General features: G+C 33.2%; 1 protein-coding gene across 2 annotated transcripts in view; it reads right to left on the bottom strand.

Annotated features, from left to right (window-relative positions):
* LOC124422047 (collagen alpha-1(XV) chain) overlaps positions 1-12,301 on the bottom strand; it is a 204,594-nt gene that overhangs the window by 23,872 nt on the left and 168,421 nt on the right. For both annotated transcript variants that reach the window (XM_046957944.1, XM_046957945.1), the window contains exon 5: positions 6,074-6,145. In XM_046957944.1, coding sequence (XP_046813900.1) covers positions 6,074-6,145 — 72 coding nt within the window. The remainder of the gene's footprint in view (positions 1-6,073; positions 6,146-12,301) is intronic.

The raw sequence follows: 12,301 nt of genomic DNA, 5'->3' as shown, positions 1-12,301 counted from the left end.
GTAACGCGGAAGGCGAAGTTATAAAAGTAAAAATTTATCGTTCCACGGAGTTTACATTTATATCCGTGAAAATTTTTAATCAAAATCAAATCATTTTTATGAATTTGTATTATTTAGTATTTTAGAATTATTTTTATCATGACAATAATTCATTCAGTATTCCACAAATAAATATAATATTTGGACGTATAAAAAACGAAGAGAGAGAGAGAGAGAGAGAGAGAGAGAGAGAGAGAGAGAGAAAAGAAAAGAAGACTCGAAGAAAGGAACGTTTCTTAAAACAAGTTTCTTTTGGTTGCGTTTTAATCGAGTTTGATGGGGAGAGACGCGTGCATAGTTTCCTTGGTAGAGTTAATGATACTGTCAGGCAACACGTAGGCTCTGTCAAGCTAGATAATTGCTCGATCTACAACTTGGAAAACACGGTACATCCTGTCTGAAACCTTAACGATCACGTGTCAGGCTGCCCCATATATTGGTCTAACCTCTTCAGCTAATCGGGAGTCAGACTAAGCAAACTTTGGGGCGGATCACGTGATTAACAGCACCTTTCGAAAGCCGCAAGGCCCTGTCCTTTGCCTTTAGACATTTAACCTGACCTCTCTAACGGTTATTAAAAACAATAATTATAGAGCCTTTGATATTCGAATGTTACTCAATTTAATGATGAACAGGTATTTATGAGAATCGAAACATGAGACTTCACTTATGTATAATTGTATCTTGTTTCTCTATATTAATTCTATTAAAATCACGAAGCGACCGTTTATTTGTTTATTATGTGCATAATTGAGTGTAAAAGTCGAATATGTCGACTCTCGTCGAGTATTGGTTGAATTTATGGAAATTATGTATTCCCATTCTATTGAACGTATGCCCATGCAATATTGCCCATATAACGATATTTACGTTTAACTTTTGAAATAATTCTTCGTATATCGATGAATTTGAATCGTAATTATGAATATTATACAAAGAAACTAAGAATTTAAGAAATAGCATATATATATATATATATATATATATATATATATATATATATATAGAATGAAAAGAAAAATGTAAAACCGCATCGATCTTTGCACGTAACTCGATCACCTTCGTTTCTTATTCCAATTTCCATCACGTAGCTCGATTCTCCCGTAGGAGAATTCATTCTCTCTCTCTCTCTCTCTCTCTCTCTCCCTCTCTCTCTCTTCGATGTGTTCGCTTGCATTACGATGTGTTGTCGCGCATCTTCCTTCTCCGATTTCTCATAATGCGCATGAGTATCACACGCGTACCGAATCTACATGCAAATGTCGAATTTATATTATTCAAATGAAAGTCTTCCGAACGATCGTGGATTCGTGGAAATTTTTTCAACGGATGGAATAAAAATAAAAATAAAAAAGAATATCGAAATTATTCAATATAATATATAATATATATATATATATATATATATATATATATATAACATTATAATTCATTATTATTGTAATAGGTATAACGAATGTAAGATAAATCGAGCTAGAAAATATTAGATTTTTAATTGTCGTAGAATATAGAAAATACTTGATTATATCTTTTTTTTTTACATAAAAATTTTTCATTAAATTATCCGTTGGCGTGCGGAAAGTAAATTTTCTTTTCGATTTCAATATATTATAAATTTATATATTGATTATCTAATCAAAACTTAATTGAGAAGAAAGTTTTCAGGATGTCTCCATATAATTTTATCTGTAATGTCGTCTCTTGTCGTCTTAAAAGAACGAAGAATGGCTCGCCTTTATGTTACATAACGAGATTAATTGGACGTTGAATAATTCAATGAACATTTATGATACATCGACGATAATCTACAAGAATGAAGGAGAAGTCGTTATATCTTTCAATCGATTTGATATTAATGATTTAAAAAGATCAAGATTCAAACAAATACGATAATGAAAAATGAACAGTAAAAAAAAAAAATAGAATGGAAAAAAGAACATCAATCGAGATAGACAAAGATAGTAATTATTCGAATATCTATTAGAATATATTTCACATTACACAAAGTTCAATTTTTTAATAACGAATCCACCGTACGATAGTACACGAAATCTTTTTTTTTACGAAAAGTTCATTGGTCGTAGCGAATATTGTCATCGTCAGAACGTCGACGACGTGGGATCGAGTTTTATCACGTACGACGAATTTCCCGCAGGAGTTGCCCTTAGGTAACGGGTTACGAGTCATTCTCTGTCTCTCTCTCTCTCTCTCTCTCTCTTTCTCTACGCGATAAAGTAACGCGCTTGCGTTGTATCAGCGCATATAGCTATCATATAAGGGCAAACGGAAGGGCGAGTTTCGAGTTTGTCATTCGAGATTCAAGCCGATTCGCGCGTGCGCTCATACTTTGGCTTTGATGTCGCGAATTGCCATTCTAAATGCATGGATGAGTATCATTCGCGATATAGTCACGGTCTATGACCAGATTTTCGCTAACATTCGTAAGCACGCACGTATACGTGAATTCATGTACATCGTGAATTTATGTAGTCAATGTAAATACTTAGACGAAAGCGAAAAAGGTTTCTTCTATTTAGGTCAATCGGATTTCAGTGACTTTTCTTTATATTACTTGATTTGCCTTCCCTGATTACGATTCATTCTATCTATCTATAATATATATATATATATATATATATATATATATATATATATATATATCTTTCTATGACTAGTATAAGCCTACATTTTGGAATACGATTGGAATTATAGACTGATGTATTCCGAATGTTAACGTTATTAGACTGTGTAATTAACGCTATATATGAACGTAAAATCCGATCGATATGCTGATTTTTTCTTCGTCGGCAATTTCTTTGAATTCTTAATCATTGATTATTCAGGAAGATTTTAAAGTCATTTGAAATCAAATATTTTAAAAACATTTTATACGTCGAGATAATTCTTTATGGCCTTTTAAACTCTTTCATTTACCAACAAGAAAGGGTTATCGATGGAAGATAAAAAGTACCATGACATTTTGCTGCCTTCTCGTAGAACAATTTATCGCTCTAGAATTAACGTTACTTTTATCGATCTATTTCCTTCGTTTCGTATAATTCTCTTTCCTCGTGTTTGCGCTTAGGAAATACATCGATACAATCGGCCACACTTTTTTCTCCCTCCCTTTCTCTCTCTCTCTCTCTCTCTCTCTCTCTCTCTTTCTCTCTCTCTTTCTCTTTTACTCTTTCTTTTTACACGCCCCATTTATCACGCTTTACGAGTGTATCGTCGATATCGCAGGGGAAGCGTTCGTAACGAGAGAAATAAAAATGAATGAATTATTATCCACCGAAAACGTTCCGACAATTTGTAATAAAAAACTCAGCTTGTCATGTCTTCCGATTTTTCTGAAACAAAAGTTTGAAGATGGAGGACACCGAAATGATAAAAAGAACGAGAATTATCAATCATTTTTCTTCGTATCCAGCAAAAGATAATTGTGAATGAAATCAATAAATCAATCAATAATTCGCAACTTTAAATGTTTATACGAATTATTATATTTTTTCATAAAATATTAAACACATACACGCGACAATAACGTATACACACGATACTTTGTTGTGCACGACAATTACTTAGGTAAACTTTATATATATATATATATATAACCGCAAATTCAACCCGTCGATAATTATTTTCGAGAATTACAAACACGAACGAATTTCACGCTTCGCACTGAGTCAAATTTATATACGAACCAAATATATTTTAACACGACACGGTACAATTAATTCTTTTTACAAAATTAATGTCGCCGTTACCAGGACAATCTTACACAGTCGAAATGTTTTGCTCTACCAACTAACACTTTTCTCTTTTGGTAATATCACCACCGCATAATGATAATAGAATCTAATACGATATGACCGGGAGAAAGAAACTTGCTATCTTCCTTTCTATATCAGCCATTAAAAAATATAGCATTACCTTTTGCCGGCTGGATAATCACACCGTCATGGACTATTTGTTTTTATTGGCAATTTCCCGTTGCGATCCAGTTATTGCGCGTATTGTTTATAAATCAAAGTCATCGCGTCTCGTTCTTGTTATTGCTATTATTGTTATTATTATTATTCCTTATCGGAGAAGCATACTAACGCGATTCTGTAATATCCGCCACGCTTGCTGATATTTCGATAACAGTTAGAAAGGATGTACATTTGGATGGAATATTAAAGATTTCAAACTCGTTTCTTTTTTGTATATTTATGTAAAAGGAATCTGTAGGGAGTATTTCCTTTAGACAATAGATGAAACGAATTTTCAATAACGCGCACTTATTTGTCCAAAAGTTCGTGATTACGAGCCAATGAATACACGATTGGCAGTAATAAATACATTTTTCAGATATAAACGTTAATATGTATCCGCCGAAAATTGTTCTTAATAATCGTACGCGTCAATCGTTGTCAATGTTCAATAAAGATTGTAGGAATTAATTTCGATCAAAATGTAATATAATCAAGACGTGTTTTCAATGTCTATCAATACTACGAATTTTCTACGAATACTGATCGGAATATAATATGTTTGACAATGAACAATTGCTTAATTAATTGTCTTAATTAACCTTAAGACTTGATACTTATATTTTTTGTTATATTAGCTCAGATAATTAAAGAAATAAAATGTTGTTATAGATACACGTAATTTACGCTTAAATAAATCTTTTGATGGAGAAGATAGAAAGAGAAAGAGAAATGGACATATTCGATTTTACCATTCATAACTTTCCTACAAAAGCATTGCACATACGAAACTTCATTACCATTGTATTGAAAGACCATTGGAAAGTCCGTAGATCGTCGGTGCTATCAAATCGACCCTCATTATCGTTGATTTAATCCTCAGTTCCCTCTTTCTCTCTCATTCTATCTCGCTCGGTACTTTTCTCGATTTATTCGATACCTCTACTTTCCGCGCGCATACGTTTACCAAATTTCGTCCGGTCAGTAATTTCGCCTGTAATAAATTATTGAGTCGATTCCGTTCGAACGATAGAAATTAATGTTTCGTACCAGCCGGACAAATTTATCCACGACGGTACGAGTTAATTCAACACGTCCTGTGAATAAGTTTGCATGAGATTAATCAAAAGATCGAAGGAATTTTAGGGGGGTAGTAAGAACATTTTCTCGAGATTAGTAAAGTGATTTCTGACATTGTAAATGATCCATCAATTCGACGACTTGTATTCCTCGATTGAATTGCTTTGTCTAGCATGAACAATATATACATGGATATATATAGGTATCTCTCTCTCTCTTTCTCTATATATATATCTATACATATATATACATATATATATATATATATATATATATATATATATATATTCTAGTACTATATATCGATCACAATATTATTCCTCGAGGATGGTCGTTGCCCGTGCCGCTTCATAAATTGTTCGATTTATCGTTGCTGACTCACCGCGATCCGTTCAAAGCGCGATTGCTGCCTGCGAGGCTGTAAGCGAGCGGGTAAAGCGTCGACCACGAGGGGGTAGCTACAACTTGCTCTCGTAGGAGAGTCGAGAATAACCGATGAATTGACGTACGATATGGGAAATCAAATTTGATCAATTTCAATAGACCAACCAAGAGCTATAGTCAGTTATGTCATGTTTTATTTTTATTGCTTTCATTTATAACTAAGTGCCTTTATAAGAGTAAGAAATTTATTAAAATGTAATATATATATTAGCTATGTAAAATGATGAAATTACAAATTTTTATTATAAAATATTGTAATTATTATATTTAAATAATATTTCATTAAATAATATTAATGAACATGCTATTTAATTTATTTATATGATAGCACTTATCTATAAATCAATAATAATTTAATATTTGCTTAATCATATCTCGTATTTTGTAATATCATATCTATCTATCTATCTATCTATCTATCTATCTAGAGAGAGAGAGAGAGAGAGAGAGAGAGAGAGAGAGAGAGAGAGAGAGAAAGAGAAGCTCTTCGTAAAGTTACCTTTTGTACATACGTTCGAAATTGAAAGTGTACTTACGTCAAAGTCAGCCGTGCACTTTACCAGATCCTGTGGATGTCCAGAGTAGAGTTTCAAAGATTGAAGTAGACCCTTTAAATAGACGATTAGAAAATAGTAAAGAATAGACCGTAAAATCGGATTTGTCATTTTAACTTTCTTTCTTTTTCTTGTTCACGAGTTTGATTTTTCCTTTTCTCTTAGTGAGTGTTCGAAACGAATGTTGGTATCTACTCGTCTCTCACGAGTCATCAATTTTCAAGCTGTAAAAGTTAAAGGTTTCAATGAGTGAGGACGAACTAACGAACAAAAGAAAAAGTAAAAACCTTCGTACGTTGATTTTGTGCTCAAACGGTGTTCGATTGTCGCTTAATTGTTTTCCTTTAACCAAGTCGATCAATCATGCACGATCATTCAATTTTCCACATTGCTATCGACCTCTCCCATTAGAGAGAGAGAAAGAGAGCGCGAGAGAGAGAGAGATAGATAGAGAGAGAGAGAAAGAGAGAGAGAGAAAGAGAGCGCGAGAGAGAGAAAAAGAAAAAGAAAGAGTGAATGAAAAAGAGAAACGTTTAGAGAAAAGCTCATGTATGATTGGTAATCGTATCCTTTGATAATACTTCGCAAACGAGAAAATCAATTTGGACGTAACGTATCATCGGCAATATACGTAAGTCTAATCTTTATTTAATTATTCTAATCAAACGAAACATTCGTCAAAACTTTATCGACCTCTAATTTTGTTTGACCTTAATTTTGTAAAGAAAACAAATAAAATAACAATAGCAATTTTATTCGCGACTGTTATTTTAAATATTTTCTTCTGCAGAAGAAGAAAAAGAAGAAAAAGAAAAAGAAGAAAAAGAAGAAGAAGAAGAAGAAGAAGAAGAAGAAGAGGAAGAAAGAGAACAAAAGAAAACGAGGAAAGGAAAAGGAAAAGAAAAGAAAGAAGAAAAAAGAATTGATTTTCTTCTCTGTCTTCTTTCTCGTCCTCATAGTCGACTATTGACTGTACAATGCAGAAGAAAATCTGTGATTTATCTCCAATGCGAGTCAACGTTCTCGTCTCTCTATTTTTCGAAAGAGAGAAGAAAAAAAAAAGAGGAGAAAAAATAGAAAGAAATAACGAAAAAAATAACGAAAAAGGAAGAAGAAGAAACCGGCATGTGCCAGAATGACGCATCGATCATTCTGAAAGTGTTCGAGGGATCGATCGATCTTCCCAAATGGCCCGCAGAAACGTGCTTTACGGTGCATTTTACGGTTTTCGCTTGATGCAAGAGTTTCCACCGATCGTCCTCGTCCATGTTGATGGTCGGTTGCATTGTTGTGCGCGCGCACGAATCTTTTACTCTTTCATTATTGTGTAGGAGTAACGTAGTATTGCCGTGATTTTTTTCACCCGAAAAACCTGCTTGCTACGAATTCGTACAGTTGTAAAGTTGTACTCATTCGTCCCGAGCAAATCTACTTCTCGTTGTAATCGTTATTTTACGAAAAGAGTAAGAGATAAATAGATAGAGAGAAAAAGAGAGAAAGAGAAAGAGAGAAAGAGAGAGAGAAAGAGAGAGAAAGAGAGAGAGAAAGAGAGAGAAACAGAGAGGGAAAGTATATTCATATTCAGAGTATTCAATTAAAGTATCACACTGAGCCGTACGAAATTTTTATGACGTCGACTAGCTTGCGCGTCACATATATGTATTATATATATATATATATATATATATATATATATATATATATATATATATATACACATATACACGAGCACGTAAGCAAGCTAGTATATATATATATATATATATATATATATATATATATATAGTATATTATATAATATATATACATACATATATATTCGTTTTTATTCTTCTTCCTCCTTATTTTTATTTTCTTTTTAACTAAAGACTTTCGAAACACTAGTCACATATCACTATTAGTAGCAGATAATTTTTATTTATCTACTTGTCTAAAATGAAGTTTTTACTGTATTGTTATTTTTTCTTTAGTTTCGTTTTTATTTGAAAAAAAAAAAAAACACTGAATGTTTTCATCGTTTATGCTACGTATTAAGTGTAAGAAAAGACGTTAATCCGCTATCGTAACTAAAGCGAGTTGTATGTTTATAATTCGAACCACAGATTATAAAGATCTATGATTGATCGACGTACTCTAATCGTTTATAAATAATGTGAAATTAAAATGAACGGATCTTTTTTGGTAGTGATGTTTACGTACGTTTTTCAAAAGATCGTTTAAGTCTCATAATGTAAGGATACTATACTTATTAATACATAAATATTTACATATATTACATCTTATACTTCATATCAATATAAAATAGAATTATGACATATTTAATTTGGAAACTATGGAGAAATTTTTGAATGTTTTAACTTTTAGGAGACGCAATTATATATTCGGTGAAGATTTCATATTAATTAATTTCAAATTTGATGATCTGATTAAAGTTATATTATGATATTATGAATTAATCCGATAGAATCCCATTGAATTGCCACAGGAAAGATGTTCACTAAATTACGAAGCCAAAATCGAGAGTTACAGAATCAATTACAATTGAATTGAATATACACGACGAATAGATTTGGATACGGCGATCTTTACAACGATCGTTCGGTCAGAGATGACTGCGGATGACTGTCTTATAATACGTTAGCCGGATTGGAAGCCAAAGGCTATAAAGTATAGATGCGTGAGTAGAGGGGAGTATTCGCCTCGTGGGTCCTATGCCTGCTCGCCCAGGTCAATCTTAAACGTGTTTCCTCTAAATATGCTTGTGTGCGTCCTGCTTAAGGCCCTATTCACGAAACGAAAATCATCTGACGAAGTATCTTTTCTTTTTCATCGCAATGCACATTTTATTAAGTCTGACATATGACGTCTTTTGAATATTTCAAAATTCTTCCTTTCCCTCCTCTCTCTTTCCTTTCTTTTCTTTTCTTTTTTTAATTACTCTTTATGCTAAGCAAAGAAAGGATTATAATTTATTAAAAATGTCCTTGTGGTGGGCGATAAGCCGCATTTGTTTGAAAGTTTAATCCAACTTTCAATGTTCTTTTTTTCCCCTTTCACTTCTTTTCTGCTCTTTAGCAGGAGAGCTTTCCTTCGCTTTGTTATAAGACGACCTCGCCATTGTTTCGTTCGTGGAAAAACAGAGGGTAGAAAAGAAGATCCTGGCAAAGCTAGACAAATTTATTCTCTCGCGTAGCTAAAACGAGTGAAATCGAGAAAGCTGCGAGAATAAGGGAACAACCTTAATTTTCGTGGCGTTATTAGAGCACGAGAAATAGTCGGAGTTAGAACCCGTTCAGAAAGCGTGTGCGAGCGCGAGTTCGTGCGTACTCTGAATTTTCCCTCGACATAGAGTCTTTTGAATCTGGAACGAACGGCTCGATCAAATATTTACAACTATTTTTGCCGCATATCTGCTTCGTATCCTGATCGAGTTTTATATATAGACCTTCTCTTTCGTCCAGCTGGCCACTTCAAAGAACTACTAGCAGGCAGTCAGTTGGTTGGCATTGGAATATTGAAAATTTTCATGTAAGAAGAATTCACGAGGTTTTCCTTCGAAAGCACTTTGTATGAAAGCACATATATTCCTCTTCATTGAATTTAAAAACGAAGTACGCATGAATGGATTGTCAAGATTTTTTTACGAGATTTTGATACACGTATACATATGTACATATGTAGGTATATAAATAATTCGACTTTCTAAATAATTATCTTCATAATTCAATGAAACGGTCTCACGTTATTCACGAGTACTACGTGGTTTTACACGTGCCATCCAAGCAGTTACGACATCACGACCTCTTTTATGTGCCATTCCGTCGGACTAATTATATCATACATTTTCCTACTGTCCCGGTACTTAAAACTCGTCCAATGATTACGAGATATATTCTCAAGGGGACGTTACCCTTTACGACCCTTTACTACTGCGATAAATATCCTAATTTATTTCAAATCTTATCTTGTATTATTCTCTATGAATTTATTTTCATTAACGATAATAATAATAATACATAATCGAGATTTCAATCGGTATCTTCTGACTGATGCAGGAATGATCAATTCATCAAAAGAATTTTTCAAAAATTTTATATAGTGAATGGGAGAAAGGGAGAGGAAGAAGAAAAAATTAGATTACGGGAAGCAAGGCATTAATGCTTCTTTCGTTAACCTGTGCAATTGCTACGTGTAATTCCTGGTTGCATCCCGGAAATATAGCATCCTGTGCTCGACCCCGTAAACGCATAATTTTACAGCAAACGAATGGCGGCTCTTAATGGATTTGCATTGTTCTGACAGCATCGCAACGCAAACAAAGCTCTCCCTCACACTCTCTACATCTTCTTTTTTCTTTTCTTCTCTCTTTCTCTTTCTCTCTCTCTCACAATCTCTACATCAGGTACCTCTTTTCTTTTTTTTCTCAACTTCATTCGCCACCTCTTTACATACTGGTAATACAACGAAAGGGGTGACATTAACATGAAATTAGTTTTCTCGGTGATGATCAGAAACACTACTTATAATGCTTTGGTTTTGACGGATAATTTTTTTTGTACTTACAAAATAGAAATTATAAGAATAATTTCAAAATGAATACGTTTATGATATATTTATGTTGAATTCATGTGCACAATACTTGGAACAAAATATTAAAAAGAATGTGAAAATCGGGAGATCAATTTAATTGAACCTTCATTCTGTTAAATCGAGTGTTCGATCTTCTTATTGTCCCATGAGATTACGACATTCGTAGAATCTCGAAGAATAAGTCAGGAAGAAAATTAACGCGCTAGAAAAGTTTTCGAATAACGACATTCGCCAGTATATCACGAAGGCTCTCACTTGCACGGATTTCTCGATAGGATCACGTCTTGTCCTACATTTCTCTCGTAGCTAGGAGGCACCTTTCTCGAAGTTTTCGAGTCTCCGAGAGTTTATTTCCTTCGAAATTAATTTCATTGCCGTTGGCATTCTGATGCCATAACGAAGAAAAGAAAAAAAAATTAGGTATACTACGAATCGCAATAAATTTCTTTGAATCATCCTTTTTTTATTTTGAAATTGCATATTTAATCAGTCGCTATAATTGAATCGACAATTAATCGAGATGGGAGGGGGGGAAGAAATAATTCGAAATAAGAAGAATTATATCTTTTTTAAAGGAAAAACTTATTATATTATTTCTGTCTTATCTTATTTAAAAGTGAATAATATTCAAAATTTTAAAACTTTTTTTTTTATCTATGAAGAGAGAGAAAGAAAGAGAGAGAGAGAGAGAGAGAGAGAGAGAGAGAGAGAGAAAGAGAGGGAGAGAGAATCACAAAGGACAAAAGCAAAACGGATATCACTACAAACGTTGAAAATAGCGATCGTTACGTGAATTCTTTCGACTGTTCACACGAGGACTGTATGTCCTCTTCGAAGTGCAAAACCATGTCAAGCTGCGCTTTAAACGACGTAGAATTCTCTCTTGCGTGACACTGTCCAATTACAAAGGAAAACAGGGCGGATTAGTAGCGTTCTTTTACTCTCTTTTTCTTTTTTTTTTTTATTTTGCTACATTTCTAGCCATATATACGTATAATAGCCCTTTTCCCAACTCTTTTCCTAGCGTTCTACAGGTCCCCGTAGTTTCTTCTCATACAAAGTTGTAGAAAAACAATGCAACAGGCGCAGATACAATCTTAACGACTGCCACACGTTTTTCTTCTGACGTAAAAGCACGAAACTTCGGTCATCGCCCAAGTTCTATGAAGCTTTCGTTATCGAAAATGGAAATTTTTGTGCGAGGAACTAACGAACGAACGAACACAGTTGAATATCCTCGGCCTCGTTCTTTTCATTCCTCGTTATAAGATGTTTTAATATTAAAGCATATAGAAAAGCAATTTGAAAAAGGATTAAATTAGATGGATCTGTTATCTTGCATGTTTGTGTTCGACGATGAAAATGAGATTCTATAAAATTGTTACGTTAGACGGAATACTATTATTGCTTTGATTTTTTCCCCCCTTCTTTTTTTCTTTTTTCGATTGTAATATAATATAACGACATATATCAATTAAATAAAAGTGATTCGCTAAATTAAATTTTTTTCATGTTTCTAATTAAGTAATAAAATTTATTTATTTATTCGTAGAATCCTCTATTGAAAGTTTTGTACATATCGTAGAATAAATATCAATCAATTTATAATAAGTAGAAATG

This window comes from Vespa crabro, chromosome 2 (assembly GCF_910589235.1).
Source record: "Vespa crabro chromosome 2, iyVesCrab1.2, whole genome shotgun sequence".
NCBI classification, from domain to species: domain Eukaryota; kingdom Metazoa; phylum Arthropoda; class Insecta; order Hymenoptera; family Vespidae; genus Vespa; species Vespa crabro.
Note: the sequence above shows the minus strand (reverse complement) of the source record. Positions and strands in the feature narration are given on the sequence as shown.